This window comes from Acipenser ruthenus, chromosome 46 (genome assembly GCF_902713425.1).
Source record: "Acipenser ruthenus chromosome 46, fAciRut3.2 maternal haplotype, whole genome shotgun sequence".
In the NCBI taxonomy this organism is placed as follows: domain Eukaryota; kingdom Metazoa; phylum Chordata; class Actinopteri; order Acipenseriformes; family Acipenseridae; genus Acipenser; species Acipenser ruthenus.
In genome coordinates, this window is record NC_081234.1 from 5057017 (window position 1) to 5080134 (window position 23118).

The 23118-nt window shown below is 48.1% G+C and overlaps 1 protein-coding gene across 1 annotated transcript in view; it reads left to right on the top strand.

Moving 5' to 3' along the window:
* Nucleotides 1-290: 290 nt before the first annotated feature.
* The window catches only part of LOC117970555 (zinc finger and SCAN domain-containing protein 2-like), a 31202-nt gene continuing 8374 nt past the window's right edge, over nt 291-23118 (top strand). The window contains exons 1-2 of the mRNA XM_059013585.1: nt 291-366; nt 17422-17860. Coding sequence (XP_058869568.1) covers nt 17443-17860 — 418 coding nt within the window. The 5' untranslated portion in view covers nt 291-366; nt 17422-17442. The remainder of the gene's footprint in view (nt 367-17421; nt 17861-23118) is intronic.

Consider the following 23118-nt stretch of genomic DNA (forward strand, 5'->3'; position numbering starts at 1 on the left):
TCAAAGTACACAGACTGATAATGAAAACAAACACGCTTCGATTGTCTGTGATGAGTACTCTATTTTTTAGGCACATTCAAAACAATATCTTTGTCAGATAGATTGGTTTGTAAACTGCAGTGTTGAAGGAGTTAATAAATGTGCTGCCAACAATCCGCTGCAACCTACCTTACTGAGACTGGCGGGTGCTCAGCCAATCGGATTCCTTTTGCCAGAAACTTTCAGCTAATAGGCTTCCAGAACTTTATAATGCTAAGGAGTACAAACGGTCACAGTTCGGCGCATGCGCATATACAGTGGGTTGGTCATATTCCTAGTCTAGTGGCAGCGATCTCTAGAAGTGAGCCGCTGTGTACGTTGAAAAAGGTTTGGGTTTTTTTTGTCTGTTTATTAAGGTAAACATTTATTTTAGAAATTGCTGCAAACCTACGCAACAGCTTGTCGGTTTTAATCTACCGTGATATAAAATGGTGATTTTTTTTTTAAAGTATACACAATTCCGATAATGTGAAATCAGTGTGTTTTTCAACGATGACACTATGTACTGTACTGCAGCACGTATATAAAGTGGAGTAAGTCTTCCTTAGCAAAATATCTTGTTCTAATGGAGCTACACATTGCTTTTCTGTGTCATTTAGAACCTCTTTCCAAAGCCACCAGTCGACTTTGCTTTTATTTCATGCGTGTTTTCTTTATGCTGTGTATAATATTGCAGGCGCTGTGTCCTGTTCTTCGCTTCAGCAGATTCCACTCGCTCTGCTTCCACTGGTTAGCGTGTTCGGTTCGGGTTCGAGTTTGTAAAATGTTCACAGACCACATCTGAATGCTGTTTAGTAATATATTTGTCTGCTCTAGCCCTGTGTGTTCATCACCTGAAAGGCAACTCATAGTCAGATATCCTTGGGCCCACCGTTCATTTGGGGGTGCTTTTGTAACTTAATAGAGTCAGTATCTTTTGAGGTACATAATGTCATCTGACATTTTAATAACTATTTTAAAAATTAAACAGAACTGATCAGAACATAAACAGTACATCAAAAAATAATTTCATTCATATGCATTTTTTTAAAATTAATTTAAAAACAATTAAAAAAAAACAAATGTCCTCTCCTGTCCATGACACTTTCGTGATGGACTTCAAGATTTGTTTTTCAGTATTATAGAATTGTTGCGGTTCCACGTTAATTACAGTTAGAATGCCTGTTACTGAATGAAGGAGATATTCTTTCTTTTAAACAATCCAGCTGCTTCTATATAGCCTTCTTCATGTAGAGCATCCCGTGGCAGTTTACAATAAAAACTCAAAATGCCATTGGCCAATCAGTCCTGCTCACAAATAAGCCAACTCAAACAAATCTGTTTTTAAATGTGATGTAAACGATTCAGTTGTGCCCTGGAGTAGTGCGATTCCAGCACTTGAAAGGAGCCCTGGCTTTATCTGTCAGTGGTTCTGGTGCATCTCTTTTGGGGTGTTTGCCTCTTCTCTCTAGTTCTGGAGTCCCGGTTGTTGGAGTTTTCTGGTGTCCTTGCACACTGGTTCCTGGCTGATATCTACAGCCCAGGTAATGTTAGTTGCAGACCCGGACTCTGCTGCCTTGAATATTGACTGAGATGTTTTGTTGAAGCTCTCACCTTGGTCTGGTACCCGGTGGTAGTAGCAGTCAAATCCTACTTTCTGTCCCGAGATAAACTGTAGTTATATATTTTTCCTGCAACTCTACTTGCATGAATTCTCAGTCTTGAAATGATTTTACAGTTTTTGCAGCTGCATGCTTTCCTTCCTGGCATTCCATTGCTGTGGGTTTGCTATGGTCTTTTGACCTTTTCTTATTAGTCCTTCATCTAAACTGCTCTGTAGCTGCATAGACCCTGCACTGTAGCTGTTTCTTTACAAAAATAATACACATTCTCAAATATGACTCTTAACATTGTGTGTGACTGATGTATCCATGTACATCCATATACATATCTGTTAAACAGTAGTTTAAGTAGAAGTACAATGCACTGTACTTGAGTATCTTGTTCACACCTAAATGTAATTCATACAGGTACAAGCAGGGGTTTCGCTGTCGCTCGTCACTGTCGTAATTTGCGAATGTTTTTTGAAAGTGACGACAAAAAAAATTGTGGAATCGTCACTAGTGACGATCGTTTCTGTTTGTACTATACAAAAAATCCCTTTTGTTAAGTCACACACGACGTCTCTTTCTTCAAAAGAAGGGATCGCCTAAACCACAGAGTCACTGCTGCTGATCAGATCCGCCTCGGCCTCATCGATTCATTGACTCTGCAACGTTCTCATCGCTTGGTAGGCGACGTAAATGCAATCAGCCATTCAGCGCCTCAGTTTCATGTTGCGTGTCAGTTACCATGGTAACCCAGACCGCTTTATGAGGCTGTACTAGGTGCTGCTGTAGCTTTCAACCTCACATTATTCTTTGCAACCTGACACCTTCTGCCGCTGCGCTTTCACGATTACAGAGAGTTCTGCTCAAACCTTTGCATCCGCAGTGTTCGCGCCATTGCGCCAATGCCCCGCTGAAATAAAAAAATATCCCGCTGAAATTCTCTTAACGCGCCCGTGTGTCCCCCTTCCCTGACCAGACGCAATCAATACCGATACGGAGTATATGAAGGCATTTTGTATTACCTTGACATGTCTGACGACAGGCTAATCTTTTTACGTGTTTGTTTACACTTGCGTTTTCATAATTAAACTCCCATGTTTTATTCTCCAGTCCAGTAGAATGCGCTCACACCCTCCCTGGTTACAGTCAGTTTCACAGTAAAGCTTGGACGACAACATCAGGCTTGTTAATAACAACATGGCCCGGCGCAAATATAATCTCGTATCCCTGTTACACCCGACCATTACTTCTGGGAGAATAAGTAATAAGCTTCGGCAGTGACTGCTGAAATATAGGTTATTATAATTGTGCTTAAAAATACTGTGTGCAGAAGATTTGTGAACCGAAAACGCATCATTAACTAATAAAAAAGCCGACGGTAAAGTTATAAAATATGTGAAATGTATCTTTTCTATGACCAAAAATGCTAAAATTCAGGGCCAAAATTATTCCGTATGTGTTAAGCACCAACTGCCTCTTGACCATTTCGCCAGTAGGCCTATCGAGCATGATAAAACGGCACTATATGCCTACAATACACCTTGCATTGAGAAAACACCACTGGAATCGGAATAAAGGAAATTATTATGTAATACAGTTCACGTGCAGCATGGTTTTGGTAAGTAGCATTTTCTAAACTATATAATTATGTGCAGTATTAAAATAAATAAAAATATAGCAAATCCACAAAACCAGCGAAATACATAGTGTATATTTGACGTTTTATTTGTAGTGTTCTGTGTAACACGCCTATCGTTTAACCTAAAGCAGATATACGCGTTTATCATATTGTAACGTGCTATCACCTCCATTGTAGAAACAGGGGAAACAGGATTAGGGACCCGCCTGCCTATAGCACATTAGGGGGGTCTTGATTGACAAGTGGGGGTCCCATGAGTGTTTTCGCGGGTTTAATATGGGACTATGATAGGGGATTGACTCTCGTGGGCGGGATAAGAGAATGATTATATAGGGGTGCGCGGGGTTAGCCCCGGCGGAGCTGAGCTAATTGTGATTTTCCGGTACACTGTTAGAGTGGGCTGGCACAGTGTAAACAGTTAAAGGGCAATAAATATTTCTTTGAACCTGAACAATGTGGTCCGGAGTGCCTCTGTGGGGTCAGTCAATGGGGAATGCTACAATGGTGTCAGAAACGGGACATGTATTCAACCCCGCTCCGCACGGCCATGAGTTGCGAGAGGTGAAAGTGGAACCGGGCCTCCGAAGTCCGACGGGCTGCCTCCAAGTAAGAAACAGCGCGGCAGAAATTCCTCCACAGCCATCACTGAGACAAAAACCACCAACTTATGATGGTAAGTCCAGTTGGGAGACGTATATCACCCAGTTCGAAATTGTCAGCCAGCTAAATAACTGGACCGAGGAGGATAAAGGTGCATACTTGGCTACGAGTTTGAAAGGGGAAGCCATGAATATTCTGGCCACGGTAGCTACACAACAGCGCTGTAACTTTATAGCACTCTGCCAGGCTCTCGCGCTGAGATACGGGGTAGAACAGCAAGTAGCGATTGCTAGGATGCAGTTAAGAGCAAGAAAGAGAGAGGTGGGCGAGACATTGCCGGGGTTTGCTGGAGACCTTGAACGTCTTTTCAGAATAGCGTATCCTGGGTCGGGGTCGGAATTGCAAGAACAGATTGTGACGGAACAATTCATAGAAGGTTTAGACTATGCCGATCTGCGCATACAAGTTAAGCTGAAATCGCCTAAAACACTGAGAGAAGCCTTGCTAGCTGCGCTTCAGGTCGAGACTGTGTTTTGGGCTGAGAAAAATGCGCATACAGTAATGAAACCGCAAGTGTTCGAAACTAACGTGTCGCCCTCCACGTTGGGCATATGTGCTACTGAAAGACCCGCCTTCACAGGAAGTGACGTAACTGCTACCGCAGCTGTGGTTGAGTCCTCACAGGACAGGTACCGGATGAGGGGCAATGAGGTCAAAAGCGACGCCATTTTTATGAGGGGCAATGTAAAGCAGCCTGTTTTCTCTATGGATAATCCAACAGTCAGTAATATGAGGAATGTGAGCTTGTACACCAGCCCTCAGAGCATTGCCTGGACGCCCCAAATGGGATTAAATATTACAGGCAGGAACCCCAATGCCCCACAGATGGGTTTGCTACCCCATGCACTCCACAGCGCCCCCTTTATTACAAATGTAGGTTTTACACCAAATCGACAGCCAGAAGTCCAGCCTGTGGCCACGTTTGATGTAAACACAACCCCAGTGAGTGCTATCAATAATGTGAATGCCTTTTACAGCAGAAACGTGACTCCACAATTACCTGCACTTGGGAGCGAGCATATCCCCTGTCAATCCAGCATGCCCGTTATGACTCCACTCACCATGCCAAGCTATCAGCCCGCAGCAGCACCACTCCAGGGGCCATCTGTGAGTTACCAGCCGGCCATGCTGCCATACCACCTGCCAGCCACCTATCCCGGGACTGGGTGGATACAGGACTGGTCACCTGAGCCATACAGCCAGAGTCAGGGTGGGCTGAGAGAGACAGTGAGGGCGGTGATGTCCTGCATGGAAGAAGACGGAGCGGGTCACATACCCACTCGGGGCCGGAGACTGGTTTGCTGGGTGTGTGGCTGTCAAGACCACATGGCTCGCAACTGCCCAAAGAGGTATGGTGGGCCAGTGGGGGGCCATGGCAATGCGGGGAAGCTGTCGGGAAACTGAGGGGAGCTAGGATCGTGGGGCGGAACCTGGCTCTTACAACCCCTCAAAAGGCCCCCAAAACAGCACCCCCTGGACGTAACAAAACGGTTCCCTCACGGCCAAAGGATAACAGGGGACAGTCTGCAACCAATACAGCATCCAACACTGGTTTGAAGACCACAAATAGGACAAGGCAAAAGAGCAAGCCCTGTGGGTCGACGATAGCGGCAGCACTTTCAGGTAGGCAGTCTCCTAGTGCCCCAAAATGGAGCCAGATGCAGCGGGTTCAGGCCAGGTCTATCCCCAAGGAATGCAAGGTGGGCCGCCAAGACATCCCCGGAGCCGACCTCACACCGAGGCGGGGCACCGCGAGGAGGGGTCCAACTTTAGAGGTCTGCCAGCTGGGACGGGCGCGCCATCTCCGCATCGGGTGCTGTGTGGAAGACACTTACTGCCAGGGTCTCATCGACACCGGTGCCTCGGTGACCATTGTGAGGGCTGATGTCCTGGACAGGGGAGGACAGGAATGGAGGAAAAAGCTCCGGCCGGTGGATGGTGAGCTGTTGACGGCAACCGGTGAACCAGCTCCAGTGCTGGGAGCTGTGACCTTGAAGTTTGAGCTGGGAACGATGTCCGTTAGGCATGAGGCCTGGATTGCTGAAGTGGAGGATGACCTGATCCTGGGCCTTGACTTCCTGCGTGCCACCCGAAGCTGCCTGGATCTTAGCCAGGACAGGCTGATCTTGGGGCCCCGGGGTCAGCAGTTCCATGTTGGATTGGTGAAGCAACAATGGGAGTCACTGCAGCCGAGCGCCTCTGGGCGCATGACACAGGCAATGCTTGAGATGTGCCACCGGGGAAGTCTCTGCCTGGATAGGGAGGAGCAGAGAGCCATGTACTGTCTGGTGGAGGAGTTTTGGGATGCCTTTCCCCAAGGGAAGGGTGACAAAGGGCGCACAGATTGGGTCCAGCACTGCATCGACACTGGCCACTCCACCCCGATTCGACAGCCTCCACGACGCATGCCCTGGGCCCGCCGTGAGGAGACCGAGCGTCTCATACGGGAGATGCGGGAGACAGGAGTAATTGAGCCTTCGGACAGCCCATGGGCATCCCCGGTGGTGTTAGCAGACAAGAAGGACGGCACCAAGCGGTTTTGTGTTGATTACCGCCGCCTTAATGAGGTCACAACGAAGGATTCTTACCCCATTCCCCGCATTGACGACACCCTGGATGCTTTGGCCGGGTCCCAGTGGTTCTCCACTCTAGACTTGAAGAGCGGGTACTGGCAGGTGGAGGTGGAGCCAGCATCACGGCCAAAGACAGCATTCAGTACGGGCCAAGGGCTGTGGCAGTTTACTGTCATGCCATTCGGGCTCTGCAATGCCCCGGCGACCTTCGAGCGATTGATGGAGCGAGTCCTTGATGGCCTTCCCAAGACTGTGTGCCTCGTCTATCTAGACGATATCCTGGTCCACGCAAGGACGGTGGAAGAGGAAATGAAGCACCTGCGACTGGTATTGGAACGCCTACGGAGCGCTGGGCTGAAACTTCACCCAGCCAAGTGCAATCTCTTCCAAAGGAAGACCCCGTTTCTAGGCCATGTTGTGAGCGGAGAAGGGATCTCTACTGACCCTGGGAAAGTGGACGCGGTCCGGAAGTGGCCACGGCCCAAGAATGTTCATCAGTTGCGCAGCTTCCTGGGATTCACGTCCTATTACCGACGGTTTGTCCGGGGGTTTGCCACAGTGGCGCGGCCATTGCATAGGCTTACAGAGGCCAAGCAGAGTTTTGTTTGGACGGAGGAGTGCGAGAAGGCCTTCGAGTCTTTAAAGCAAGCCCTCTGCACGACCCCAGTCTTAGCCTACCCCATCCCAGGCTGCACCTTCATCTTGGACACCGATGCCAGCGACCAGGGAGTGGGGGCAGTGCTCTCCCAGGAGACCGAGAATGGGGAGAAAGTGGTGGCTTTCTACAGTCAAACACTTAACAAACCAGAACGAAATTACTGCGTGACACGGCGGGAGCTTCTGGCTCTGGTAAAGGCGGTAGAGCATTTCCACCCCTATCTGTACGGGCAATCCTTCGTGGCAAGGACAGACCATGCCTCACTCCAGTGGCTAATGAGCTTTCGTAACCCGGAGGGCCAGATGGCTCGATGGCTGGAGAAGCTGCAACAATACGACTTCCAAGTGTTGCATCGCCCAGGCCGTCACCACAGCAATGCTGATGCCTTGTCTCGGCGCCCCTGCCTAGAGGCAGAGTGCAAATACTGTGACCGAAGGGAGGAGACGGAAAGTGAGGCTTGTCGGGTCCATGCCATCAGGGAGACAACAGGGTGGGAACCAGAAGAGTGGACGTGGGAGCAGCTGGCCAAACTGCAGCAAGAAGATGGGGACATTGCACCACTGCTGGGGTGGAAGCGAGCAGACCAACGGCCTACTTGGGAGGAGGTTGCCCCGCACGGAGCGTTGGTGAAGGCTCTATGGGCTCAATGGGACCACCTGGAGATGAAGGAAGACGTGTTATACCGGAAGTGGCAGACGCCGGCAGGAGACCGCACCATGTGGCAGTTGGTGGCACCCAGTGCCATCCAGTCCTCCATCTTGAGAGTTGCACATGACCTGCCCACAGCTGGCCACTTTGGCGTTACCAAGACGCTGCTCCGGGTGCGCCAACGGTTTTATTGGGTCCGCTGCAGGAGGGATGTGGAGAGCTGGTGCCGTCGCTGTGACGCCTGCACAGCGCGAAAAGGGCCCCAACACAGAGCGCGAGCCCCAATGCACCAGTATAATGTAGGTGAGCCCATGGAGAGAGTCGCCATCGATGTTCTTGGCCCCCTGCCCACAACGGAGAGCGGCAACCGATTTATATTGATCGCCATGGACTATTTCTCTAAGTGGCCTGAAGCCTACGCCCTACCCAACCAAGAGGCTGTAGTGGTGGCTGAGGTCCTCGTGGGACAGTTCTTCTCCCGATTTGGCGTCCCAAGTGAGCTCCATAGTGACCAGGGACGAAATTTTGAATCTGAGATCTTCCGGGAGGTCTGCAAGCTTCTGCGGATACAGAAGACGCACACCACGGCACTGCACCCCCAGAGCGATGGCATGGTGGAGCGATACAACCGTACCTTGGAAGTTCAACTATCTTTGTTTGTGGAGCAGCACCAGCGTGACTGGGACACCCACCTCCCTCTCCTACTCATGGCATATAGGACAGCGGTCCACCATACCACAGGGTGCACCCCAGCTGCCATTATGTTTGGCAGAGAGCTCAGGACACCCACAGAGTTGCTTTATGGCCGACCACCTGGGAATGAAAATGGCAATGGGCCAGGTCCGGAATACCTACACCAATTGCAGGACCGCATGGATAAAATCCACCGGTTTGCCCGCCGCCATGTAAGAGGGGAGTCTAACCGGCAGAAGCGGCAGTATGACATCCGTGCCCGAGAGACCCACTTTCAACCTGGGGATAAGGTGTGGGTCTACTCGCCGCGCAGGATCAGGGGCAGGAGCCCAAAGCTCACCAGCGCCTGGGAGGGCCCCTGTGCCGTGCTGGAAAGGCTCTCAGACGTTGTCTACTGGGTGCAGCTTAAGGGAAGACGGCGAAAGGTCATCCTTCATCAGGACCGGCTGGCACCCTATCGTCCTGGAGAGCCTAAAGAGAATGAGACGCAGGTGCCCCTGTCTGAGCGGGAAGATCCCCCTCTTGACCTGCCTGTCCTTTTCCAGGAGCCTGTCACTGTTCCTCTTTCTCCCAGGGCTACGGTTTCAGACCCCTGTGACCCCCACCCGGAGTGTACGCCGAACGCTGCTCCAGGGGAGGAGGCCAACGAACCAGACCTGCTGCCCACAACAGAAGAGTGGCCCTACTCTCCAGTGGGTGAGCCTCAACCGCCGAGGGTTCCTGCTGCCCCACACAGACCGAGGAGGGCCACAAGGGCCCACACGGACTGCCCTTTCTGCTGTCGGCTGGGTTCCCCAGCCACCATGGTTACCCAGGACGAGGTTGACAACCTCAGCGGTGGAGGACCTGGGGAGTTAGGGGAAGTTGTCATTGTAAATAGTTAGGTTAGGGGGAGTGTTAAGACCAGGTGGGTTCGGGAGTCACAGGGTGGTTTATTTTGGGGACCCCCCCTCTGGCTAGGGATGTAATTTTAACATATTCGGGGACGAATGTGTCTGAGAGGGGGGCAGTGTAACGTGCTATCACCTCCATTGTAGAAACAGGGGAAACAGGATTAGGGACCCGCCTGCCTATAGCACATTAGGGGGGTCTTGATTGACAAGTGGGGGTCCCATGAGTGTTTTCGCGGGTTTAATATGGGACTATGATAGGGGATTGACTCTCGTGGGCGGGATAAGAGAATGATTATATAGGGGTGCGCGGGGTTAGCCCCGGCGGAGCTGAGCTAATTGTGATTTTCCGGTACACTGTTAGAGTGGGCTGGCACAGTGTAAACAGTTAAAGGGCAATAAATATTTCTTTGAACCTGAACAATGTGGTCCGGAGTGCCTCTGTGGGGTCAGTCAATGGGGAATGCTACAATATTATCAACAGTATTGCCATGCGGTCTAGTTTGACATGCCGTTACGTCTGGTCTGAGCGTAGTAAGAGTTTTTTGGCTTTCAATCCAGTGAAAAAATGTGGATTGTTTGCTCAATACCAGTACGTTACTAGCAAAGGGCGATCAAGACGAAATACCATCAAGATTAAAAACGCCAAAAATGTCTTGCGACTGAAGCTCTCTCCAGTTTCCCTGCCCTCATCAGTGTTTTGTGTGGTAACAAGCAGGGACATCCATCACACTGATACTAGGTAAGCGTTTTATTATTATTTTTTAATTAGCATCAGTACTGTACGTTTTAGTCACCAATAATTTAAAAATGCCAGTAATATGTTTTTGTATTGAGGTCAGCTGTAGAGATGCGTGGATAGTGAACTTTTCTTTGCCTTCTTTTCTATAACTATCAGTATCATCAATATAAATACATGACTGCGGTAAACTTGTGCGCGCGAATTAAAAAAACAAAACTTTTAGCCAATACTGTAAAATGTCGCAGAAGAAAATCCACTCGTTTTTCAGCAAGAGTGAAATAGAACAAACAGAACAACAAGTTGTAGAAAATGAAGACTTGGATTCGGAACAGCAGAAAAAAAAGAACAAACTAAGCGTCAGATAAAAGAAAAAGAAAACAAGCAGCAAAGTTTCAGCCTTATTGCAAAACTCTGTTTCCATGGGTTGTATATAATAGTCTAACACTGTGTTTTTTTTTTCTTTTTATTGTAAAAAGACATACATGGTATAAGTAATTCATAATGCATTCTGTGTCTGTATGTAGCTTTTCAGGGCAAAAAAATCTGGTTCTTGAGTTTTAATGCTTTACAGCTGTAAATTACCAATGTATTTAAACTGTAGAGCATTATTAAAATGGTTTAATTAAATAATTGTTTTGGTCAATACAGTGATTTAAGGTATAACATAAAAAAACAGGATTCATAACACCCTTGAAGACTTGAGCTGTGCGCCAGTAGTGACTACTGAATATCTGGAGTGACTAATGTTTTTAGAATGTATTAGTCACTAGTGACTACAAAAATTTAGAACCCAGGGGAAACCCTGGGTACAAGATTCCATATTCATGTATCAAAAGCCTTGTTTACTGTCCGGTTTGTTTACAACTTTTACTTTTACTGAGTTTTTACTGAATGATTAGGGACACAAGCTTCCTCCCCCTTTAAAACCTGTTTGCCGTTCGATTTGTAGTTGTAAGTTTTGATCTGTGCTTGCTTCTGTCATACTTACTGCAGTCCTTGCCTTTCAGATCCCAGACTATTTATTTACTGAATATATAAGAGAAGGTTTAGGTATACATAAATCAAATTAGCAGCATTCTTTAGAATCATTTCATTATTCTGTTTGTAATTCAAGCATTAATAAAGATTCCACCATGACATTTGGTACGTACAAAATGAAAATGAAATCAAATGGTCCCGCTCCAGGACATTTAGCAGGACCCTTTGCTATAGTGCAAGACAGCAGAAAGGAACCTGTGAATATGCTGGCTTCTATTTACTGAAACAGCTTCTGATGGTACAGCGTGAATGTGTAGATATTGCAGGGCAGAATCAAGGACACACTGCTGAACACAGTGTAGTGAATGATAGACCAGGACCTGCTTCATTTGCCAAATGTTTGTACTTGAGAACTCTGTTATGTCAGCATTCAAACTGTTTGCGAATGAGCCAGTAGGGTTTTTTTCTTGTCCTAAAGAATTTGTTTTTAGAAGAGACAATGTCAGAAGTGTAAAATATGCAATCAGAAATGATTAGTGGTATTTTAATAACACTACTGGCAACTATAAACCCAGCTTTAATATGTAATCATTGCCGGATCATCACTTACTGTAGTTTGCAGTTGACATTAAAAAGTTAATTTATTTTAAATATAAGACCCAGAGATTTTCAGGAATTTCAAAACGTTAAAGTTAAAAGAAGGTTTTTTGAATGTGCTGCTGCTGGAGGTTTATCTAAATACAGTTCATACTGTGCACAGCACTTCGGTAGGGTGCTGTTCCTTCTGTTTAGTGTTAATGCAGGCTTTAAAGAGTAAGTAACGGGGCTCCGAAAAATAGTGTTCCACGTCCCCACGTGTTGCTACAACTGTTTAAGTAAGTTGCCTGTCATTTTTCTTTTCACTATTAATATCCTGACAACTTTACACTTACAACTTTAAAGTCTGTGTGACGGAGTACACCCTGCCCCTGTGTGTATTTTGTATTATTTTATATTAGTGTTTTACTGTATGGTTTGGTGTGTTATAAACACAATGTTTTGTTATTATTGTTTACAGCCTGTATGGGGTTAAAATGCCATATCCAGATAAAATCAGAGAATGCGTGGTCAACAGCAAGTGATTATTGACAAACTGGCTGTTGACCAAGCATATATGAGAAACTCTGTGCTGAATGTGGTCAAGGGATAAACTAGGTAATTGATAGCCAGTTAATCCCTCAACCACAATATAAAAACAAGCAGCTTTGGCTGAACGGGGTGAGTGTGTTCAGAGGTGGAACGAGAGTCAGGAGGTAAAGCAAAAGAAACCAGAAATACAACAACTGCTGCTCTTGTTGGTTTAGACCAGCACAATGCTTGATTTGTGCCGTGTCTGTTTGTCTGTTAGTTTAGACCAGCACGATACTTGTTTTGTTCCATGTCTGTTAGTTGTGGCCACTGTGCCGTTTTGTTTTGTATAAGTGTTTTGTTTGGTTTGTTTAAATCTTCATTAATTATTAAACATGCGCTTCAGCACTTCCATACCCCAGTACTGTGTGTCTCCTCCCTGATCTGACGTCACCCGCAAGCCATCTTGCCACAGTCTGTTTCAAAGCGCTTTCCAAAATGTCCGCTCTAGTGTAAGGATTAGTACCCACATTGTCAAACAGGTAACACAGCAATAATGATCCATTATGGTATATGGTATGGAACAGAAAAGACAGAGCACTTATGTTTTTTTTTTTTTAAACATACATGTAAAGTTGTCAGGATGTGAATAATGAAAAGAGAAATGACAGGTACGTTATTTAAACAGTTGTAGCGGCACATGGTGACGTGGAACACTATATCTTTTGGAAATCACTACTTACTCTTTAACAGCGTATTCTCTAGGCACCCGCTCCCATGATAAGTAGTAACACAGCATGCCTGCTAATAACGTCTTCTCCGATGTTGTGGCTGTTTATCGTAAGCACTGGCCCAGAATAAACACCGGGGCTGGCAAGCATTTTTGCTGTCTCACCTGAAGTTTTATGTTCAGACAATTTCTGTGACCACAATGTTGGAATGAAAGAAATGTGCTCAACTACTCCCACTCTTCCCTGCCCATTTTTAGATTATGGTGGTAGTTAAAACATAGGACATGGAGTGCTTATGGGGAGTAACTTTTATTTGGGACCATGGGCTCAGTGCTGGGACCCCTTATTATCTACAGTACATAAATGTCCTAAATAGGGAGATAACCAGCAGTCTTTTAAATTGTGCAGATAGCACAGAGCTGCGGGAGTGGGTTTTGAAGATAGCACAGAGCTGGGGGAATGGGATGTGCAGACAGCACAGAGCTGCGGGAGTGGGATGTGCAGATAGCACGGTGCTGCAGGAGTGGGATGTGCAGATAGCACAGAGCTGCAGGAGTGGGATGTGCAGACAGCGCAGAGCTGCGGGAGTGGGATGTGCAGATAGCACGGTGCTGCATGAGTGGGATGTGCAGATAGCGCAGAGCTGCGGGAGTGGGATGTGCAGACAGCACAGAGCTGGGGGAGTGGGATGTGCAGACAGCACAGAGCTGGGGGATTGGGATGTGCAGATAGCACATAGCTGCGGGAGTGGGATGTGCAGACAGCACAGAGCTGCGGGAGTGGGATGTGCAGACAGCACAGAGCTGCGGGAGTGGGATGTGCAGACAGCACAGAGCTGCGGGAGTGGGATGTGTAGATAGCACAGAGCTGCGGGAGTGGGATGTGCAGATAGCAAAGAGCTGGGGGAGTGGGATGTGCAGATAGCACAGAGCTGCGGGAGTGGGATGTGCAGATAGCACAGAGCTGCGGGAGTGGGATGTGCAGATAGCACAGAGCTGCGGGAGTGGGATGTGCAGATAGCGCAGAGCTGCGGGAGTGGGATGTGCAGATAGCGCAGAGCTGGGGGAGTGGGATGTGCAGATAGCGCAGAGCTGGGGGAGTGGGATGTGCAGACAGCGCAGAGCTGGGGGAGTGGGATGTGCAGACAGCGCAGAGCTGCGGGAGTGGGATGTGCAGACAGCGCAGAGCTGCGGGAGTGGGATGTGCAGACAGCACAGTGCTGGGGGAGTGGGATGTGCAGACAGCGCAGAGCTGCGGGAGTGGGATGTGCAGACAGCGCAGAGCTGCGGGAGTGGGATGTGCAGACAGCACAGTGCTGCGGGAGTGGGATGTGCAGACAGCACAGAGCTGCGGGAGTGGGATGTGCAGACAGCACAGAGCTGGGGGAGTGGGATGTGCAGACAGCGCAGAGCTGCGGGAGTGGGATGTGCAGACAGCGCAGAGCTGCGGGAGTGGGATGTGCAGACAGCGCAGAGCTGGGGGAGTGGGATGTGCAGATAGCGCAGAGCTGCGGGAGTGGGATGTGCAGACAGCGCAGAGCTGCGGGAGTGGGATGTGCAGACAGCGCAGAGCTGCGGGAGTGGGATGTGCAGACAGCGCAGAGCTGCGGGAGTGGGATGTGCAGACAGCGCAGAGCTGCGGGAGTGGGGTGTGCAGACAGCGCAGAGCTGCGGGAGTGGGGTGTGCAGACAGCACAGAGCTGCGGGACTGGGGTGTGCAGACAGCAGAGAGCTGCGGGAGTGGGGTGTGCAGACAGCAGAGAGCTGCGGGAGTGGGATGTGCAGACAGCACAGAGCTGGGGGATTGGGATGTGCAGACAGCACAGAGCTGGGGGAGTGGGATGTGCAGACAGCACAGAGCTGGGGGAGTGGGATGTGTAGACAGCACAGAGCTGGGGGAGTGGGATGTGCAGACAGCACAGAGCTGGGGGAGTGGGATGTGCAGACAGCACAGAGCTGCGGGAGTGGGATGTGCAGATAGCACAGAGCTGCGGGAGTGGGATGTGCAGATAGCACAGAGCTGCGGGAGTGGGATGTGCAGACAGCACAGAGCTGCGGGAGTGGGATGTGCAGACAGCACAGAGCTGGGGGAGTGGGATGTGTAGATAGCACAGAGCTGCGGGAGTGGGATGTGCAGACAGCACAGAGCTGGGGGAGTGGGATGTGCAGACAGCACAGAGCTGCGGGAGTGGGATGTGCAGACAGCACAGAGCTGGGGGAGTGGGATGTGCAGATAGCACAGAGCTGGGGGAGTGGGTAATACGTATGAGGCGGTCCTGGAAATCAAAGGTATTTAGACTGCATAGAACTGGGCTGAAACATGACAAATTAAAGCATTGTCACAGGAAAGACCTTGGTGTTGTGGTACTCTGCACTGTCAGCTAGGCAGTGTGGGAGGCAATCAACACAGTAAACAGAATGCTTGGCTGCGTAGTCAAAAGTGTAAAGTACAGATCATGGGAGGGTTAGGACAAGGTTGTGTAATCAGGCCGCACATAAAACACTGTGTTCACATCTGGAATCTGCATTACAAAAACAACACGGAGAGAGTCCGGTGAAGAGCAGCTAGAACAACCCCAGGGCTAAAGGTATGAGTTGTGAATAGAGAGCTGAATCTCTTTATCCAGAAGAAAAGGGTTAGGGAAGTCTTAAAACTCTAATGTTTTAAGCACAGAACAGAGACCAGGAGCAGAGAACACAGCGAAAATTAAGAGAAGACAGCAGGCTCATAAATGAACTGGCAATACATTTCTCAACATTTACTCGTGAGCGTTCGCTAGGAGAAAATAAAAATGTTCTAAGAATCATAGTGTATCCCCATCACGCTCCCTCCTGCAACGATGCTTGTTTTTTGTTCCCACAATACACCACTCATTTCAATCCGAGCACAGGCACTGTTGCAGGAGGGAGCAGAACTGGATGCACTGCAACATTTAGAAGAAATATTCTTTCTCCTGGCGAACGTTGAACAGGGTTAATACAGGACTTGGAAAAATTTGAAAAGTCTTGATTTTCTCCTGGTAATATTCAAGGTCTTGAAAAGCCTTACATTTTAATTGTTTTTTTGGATTGGCCTGGATAAGCCTTGACAATTGTGGAACAAAGTTGCGTCTTGCTATGAAAAGTATTCTCGTTATATCTGTAATCTAGATGGAGACTTGCATGCAATGTCTGTGCATGAATTCTGTCAGTTTATTTTATTTGACTTGTTTTACATGTGCACATGCTGCATCACAAAAGTGCTGGAAGTATGGTAGTTTGTTTATTTATTTAAATGCTTTCCCTTGTGTTGGATTAATAAATCAACAGCACTTAACTGGTTGTATATGGTTATAAGCAACTTCCTTTTGTAAAATGAAATCTTTCAGATTTTACTTTTTTTTTAAACATTCTTTAATAACAATATTTTTTTATTATCTATATTTATACAGTTTAGTATTTTTTAATTGATTATTCTTTTATGAATGCATTATTTTAATACCCTATTTTCACTTGTATGCTTTTGTATCATCGGTAAGTAATACTGTAGCTAGGTAAGTTTGACTGAGTTAGCTTATAGTATATGCATTGACATAAACAGGCATTATTTGTATCTGTTACCTACAGAACTGTGCAGTATTGTGATTGGAATACTGCACTCATGTTCATTTCACAAGCTTACCTGTGTAGAAACGCAAGCCTCTTTATCATGGTACCCGGGTGAATATATAAATTCCTCTGTACTACCAGCCATATTTAACACATAATTAACACATAAAGTGGCAATATCCGGCTGAACTTCGGTGTAAAATATACATGCAGAAGCTAATTGTTAAATCCTACAACATCTCGAATTAATGTACATTTTTGGATTGCATTGATTTGGATGGGGTATTTTAATTGGCTTAACTGGAATGTGCATACTTAAAATTTAGTACTGTGTTTTGAGTCCTGTGTTTTGAATTTATGTGCAATACACTATTTTTTTAATGTATTTTTTGATTTGTGTGGTGGGCCTAGAAATTGCTGGAAATGACACTTGCATAAGTGTATGAACCCTGGTTGAATACAAGTAATCCCCTAGTTGATTTACCTATGATGTGTGAAAAAAAAAAAAAAAAAAAACAATTGGGGAATATGTTTAAACAAGTAATAATCCTGCGATATGGACAACATGGGATACAGCAAAGGTAAAGTAATGTGTTTCTTGTAAACATTGCAGGAGCTTCTGTAGCACTTTAATGTACGTCAAATGAAATAGGTTCTGAGTAGACGTGCAGTGCTACATACTCGAGGTAAACAGCAAATAGACGGTCATGTTCAGAGCTGTAACTTGCTTTTAATGTCCAGAATTCCTGAAAGTGCTGAGCTGTGCAATGCACTGACCGTTCTGTTAAATACATCACTTACATTCCAAATGAACTGACCCGAATCCAGGAAGATATCGGAGAGGGCCTTCCTATCCTAATTGTACATTTGTCTTTTTTTTAACACAGACTGACGAAATATTGGTTGTCATGGATACGAAGGAAAGTTTGAAGATGGAACCTGTTTACATTAAGGAAGAGGTTATAGAGGAAGAGTGCTTTTGCATTCCGAAGCGGGTAACAGAGCAGACGTCTGTACGAGAGGAAGACCCTGAACTGAGAGCTGTCCATATTAAAGAGGAGGCCCCGGAGCTAGACCCCGAGTCTGAGCAGTGCAGCGGCGATTCTGCTCTACTGGGCAGTGTGCACATTAAAGAACAGGATACCTGCTCTTCTGCTGAAGAGGAGGGCCAAGATCTGGAGTCCATGCAGGAGGAACATCGCACCTCTCCACTGGAATCTCTCCAGATTGTTCAAGTAGAAATAGTTGATGTGAAAGAAGAAAACCCAGCAGAACAAACGACAAGCAATGAAGAGGAGGAAGTTCCTTCTACTCGCTGCAAAACATGTAAGTATAACCGCGTAACTAAGACATAGTGAATTTGGTATGGACTATGTTGTTGTTGTTGTTTATAATTTATTTACCCCTTTTATGTAAAATACCAGTGTGTTTCCTGGACTGTTGCTCGAAAGCATCCTTGTACTAGCCTTTCATCATGTTCCTACTGTTAATTCCTGCATGCTACTGTAGGTCCACAGATCATTCCCAAGTACTGCATGACAGTCCTGCACTCGGAAGCAGTGGACTTTATACATCAGCCCCTGTTTAACAGGTCAGTGTGGTGATAACACTGAGAATTGGATGCTTTTTGTGTTTTAGGGATGTCGAATTTATTTAGGGTAAAAGACGTCATTGTCTTGGTTTAACCTTCCATCAGCAGCAAAAGAACATTATAGACATGCAGCAGTAATGGGGTATAATTGGACCCCCAAAAAAGATTTGGAAAGAAAATGGGTACAAATCCAGAACATCAATCCACTATATCAAATCCATCATTTTTTAAATGACTGCATGTCACAAAGACGGCCGGAGTGGGTGGCGTCAGACCAGAAGCAGGAATTCACAGACACAGACAATGGTTGTGATGAGCTGAGTGCAATGGCTGCACTCAGCGTTTATTAACAAAATAAAAGGTTTCAAACAGCACAAAAACACGGGACACGGCACTTGCGCCAAAATAAACAGACATACAAAACGACTAAACACTAACACACAGGTGAAACGGAGACGAACAAACACGGTGAGTACAAACAAACTTATCTTTACTTTTACGATCTTAATGATTTACTCCTTCTCTCTCACCCGTTCTCCACTCTCTGAACACCTAACCCTGAGTGCAAGAAATGTGCGTCTATATATACTATTGTGCTGGGATTCAATTACTAATTAATTATTCACTTGAATCCCAGCACGTGAATTAATTCTGTGCAACCCCGTGCTCACATATTACATTTAACCAGCACGTGAAGTGATTTGTGCTCTCCTCGTGCCTAAATACAAATCTACACTTTAAACACACGTGAAACACAGACCCGTTTATATCCCGTGTACCAATCTATACACCAACATTAACATACGCACGCATACATACATACACATAACACAAATGCACACAGGGGCGGGGCGCTTTGCCACATATACCCCCCCTTGTGCGCAGCACACATGGCCTCAACGGCCACCTCCCCCCTTAAAAATCCAGCAGTCCAGGACAAAGTCTCGGGCTGGGAAGGGAGGCTTCAGTGGGCCCATGGCTGGCCATGCTGTCAGCACCCCTGCCGGTAGTGGCACGGCTGACAGCCTGTTGGTCCCGTCCTGCAGCGAAAAAGCTGCGGGGGCAGGTGGTCCCCCGACCTCCCCCTTCTTCGTAGCCGGCAGCTCCCTCCTGTGGGGCTCCGGCCACAAGAACTCCTGCAGCGAAACTGCTGCTGGGGAAAGTGGTCTCCAGACCTCGTCCCCCTTCTTTGTAGCCGGTAGCTCCCTTTGGTGGGGCTCCGACCACAGTACTGCTGGCAGCGAAACTGCTGCAGTGGGAGCAGGTCTCCAGACCTCCCCCACGATCTCCGGCAGCGAAACTGCTGCAGTGGGAGCAGGTCTCCTGACCTCCCTCACGATCTCCGGCAGCGAAACTGCTGCTGGGGTTGGTGGTCTCCAGACCTCCTCCCCCTTCTTTGTGGCCGACAGCTCCCCTTTCTGGGGCTCCGGCCACCGTACTCCCCGTGGTGGAGGTATGGGAAGCAGAGACAGCTCCTGCTGTTCTGCTTCTGGCAGTGGCAGAGGCAGAGGCAGAGGCAGCTCCTCTGCTCCTGGAAGTGGCAGAGGCAGCTCCTGCTCCTCTGCTCCTGCCGGTGTAGGTGGCGGAGGCAGAGGCAGCTCCGGCTGCTCTGCTCCTGCCGATGTAGGTGGCGGAGGCAGAGGCAGCTCCTGCTCCTCTGCTCCTGGAAGTGGCAGAGGCAGCTCCTGCTGCTCTGCTCCTTCCGGTGGAGGCGGCGGAGGCAGAGGCAGCTCCGGCTGCTCTGCTCCTGCCGGTGAAGGTGGGAGCAGCGTGTAGTCTCCTGCCGATGGAGGTGGGAGCAGCGTGTAGTCTCCCCCTTTTTCAGGGGACTGGTGCTGCTCTGCCTCTCTTGCAGCGGACTGGTGCGGCTCTGCCTCTGAAGGGGAAACCAGCAGGCATTCTACCTCTGCTGGTTGTGCTGGGGAAACCAGCAGGCATTCTTCCTCTGCTGGTTGTGCTGGGGAAACCAGCAGGCATTCTTCCTCTGCTGGTGAAGGTGGGAACAGCTGCCTCTCAGGCTTCGGATTCCCGCGGTCCCCCCGTCTGGGCGCTGGACGCTCGCGGTCCCCCCGTCTGGGCGCTGGACGCTCGCGGTCCCCCCGTCTGGGCGCTGGACGCTCGCGGTCCCCCCGTCTGGGCGCTAGTTCCTCCTCTTCATACTGGGTGGGGCATATGGTTAACGTGTGCCCATAAGCCCCACAGCCAGGGCATAACTCTGCTGCGAGGTTCTTTAAAAAAACCTCCCAGCCATCATCCTCGACCTCCTCCCTTTTGGGCTGTGGACGCCCCGACTCCTCCCTTTTGGGCTGTGGACACTCGGGTTCCCCCCACTCAGGCGTAGGACGTTCGGGTTCCTCCCACTCAGGCGTAGGACGTTCGGGCTCCTCCCACTCAGGCGTAGGACGCTCGGGCTCCTCCCACTCGGGCTGTGGACGCTCAGGCTCCTCCCACTCAGGCTGTGGACGCTCAGGCTCCTCCCACTCGGGCTGTGGACGCTCAGGCTCCTCCCACTCGGGCTGTGGACGCTCAGGCTCCTCCCACTCGGGCTGTGGACGCTCAGGCTCCTCCCACTCGGGCTGTGGACGCTCAGGCTCCTCCCACTCGGGCTGTGGACGCTCAGGCTCCTCCCGCTCAGGTACTGGAGAGGGCAGCGACCGCTCCTCTCCCTCTTGCTCACTGGAAGGCATCCCTCCCATGTCTGCAGCTAGGTAACCCAGCACCACAATGGTGAGGTCACGAACGGATGCCGGGTTGTGCTGTTGCTCCCAGTCCTCCCATCGTTTCCCATCTCGCATCTGCAGTGCGTGAATAACCATGGGGAGGTCACTGGCGAAGTTCCCCTCGGGGTGCACCAGCCAGTCCCATATTTCCCGGGACGGTGGGGAACCCGGTGGCAGTGGGGGTAGAGGGGTGGCTACTGCCCCGTTGTGGCTGTCCTCCTCCCAGCCCGGCATGCAGGATGAGGGCTGCAGCTGTTGTTGTTGCTGCTGCTGCTGCTTCTGCTGCTTCCTGCAGCTCTTTCTTCCCATCCTCGCTTTATTTTTTTTTATTTTTTTTTCACAAAACCCCCTCTCCTGGTCTGACGCTTGGAGGCGCTATTATCCCACGATGACACCACGTGTCACAAAGACGGCCGGAGTGGGTGGCGTCAGACCAGAAGCAGGAATTCACAGACACAGACAATGGTTGTGATGAGCTGAGTGCAATGGCTGCACTCAGCGTTTATTAACAAAATAAAAGGTTTCAAACAGCACAAAAACACGGGACACGGCACTTGCGCCAAAATAAACAGACATACAAAACGACTAAACACTAACACACAGGTGAAACGGAGACGAACAAACACGGTGAGTACAAACAAACTTATCTTTATTTTTACGATCTTAATGATTTACTCCTTCTCTCTCACCCGTTCTCCACTCTCTGAACACCTAACCCTGAGTGCAAGAAATGTGCGTCTATATATACTATTGTGCTGGGATTCAATGACTAATTAATTATTCACTTGAATCCCAGCACGTGAATTAATTCTGTGCAACCCCGTGCTCACATATTACATTTAACCAGCACGTGAAGTGATTTGTGCTCTCCTCGTGCCTAAATACAAATCTACACTTTAAACACACGTGAAACACAGACCCGTTTATATCCCGTGTACCAATCTATACACCAACATTAACATACGCACGCATACATACATACACATAACACAAATGCACACGGGCGGGGCGCTTTGCCACACTGCAACATTTATTTTTTATTTTTTTTATTTACTTTATGGAGTAACGTGGCTTCATGCAGTGCTCCATGCAGGTTACCTACTTGCAGGTGCTGCATCTGGCCCTGATCTTTCTCCCCCTCTCTCTGTTGCACAGGTAACACCATCCCTTCATGGGTTTGGGAGCACTACATCAATTCATGAATATGACAATCATTACTCTGCAGTAATTCAGCATTAGTTTTTTACTCAGACAGCTTTCAGTGGTGATGTTGCTTCCTGTTTTAAAATAAGGCATTGCCAAAGATATTCCTTAAATACATATCCACAGTGCATCCACCTCCCTTAAATACATATCCACAGTGCATCCACCTCCCTTAAATACATATCCACAGTGCATCCACCTCCCTTAAATACATATCCACAGTGCATCCACCTTCCTTAAATACAAATCCACAGTGCATCCACCTCCCTTAAATACATATCCACAGTGCATCCACCTCCCTTAAATACATATCCACAGTGCATCCACCTCCCTTAAATACATATCCACAGTGCATCCACCTTCCTTAAATACATATCCACAGTGCATCCACCTTCCTTAAATACATATCCACAGTGCATCCACCTTCCTTAAATACATATCCACAGTGCATCCACCTTCCTTAAATACATATCCACAGTGCATCCACCTTCCTTAAATACATATCCACAGTGCATCCACCTCCCTTAAATACATATCCACAGTGCATCCACCTTCCTTAAATACAAATCCACAGTGCATCCACCTCCCTTAAATACATATCCACAGTGCATCCACCTCCCTTAAATACATATCCACAGTGCATCCACCTTCCTTAAATACAAATCCACAGTGCATCCACCTCCCTTAAATACATATCCACAGTGCATCCACCTCCCTTAAATACATATCCACAGTGCATCCACCTCCCTTAAATACATATCCACAGTGCATCCACCTTCCTTAAATACAAATCCACAGTGCATCCACCTTCCTTAAATACATATCCACAGTGCATCCACCTTCCTTAAATACATATCCACAGTGCATCCACCTCCCTTAAATACATATCCACAGTGCATCCACCTCCCTTAAATACAAATCCACAGTGCATCCACCTCCCTTAAATACATATCCACAGTGCATCCACCTCCCTTAAATACATATCCACAGTGCATCCACCTCCCTTAAATACATATCCACAGTGCATCCACCTTCCTTAAATACATATCCACAGTGCATCCACCTCCCTT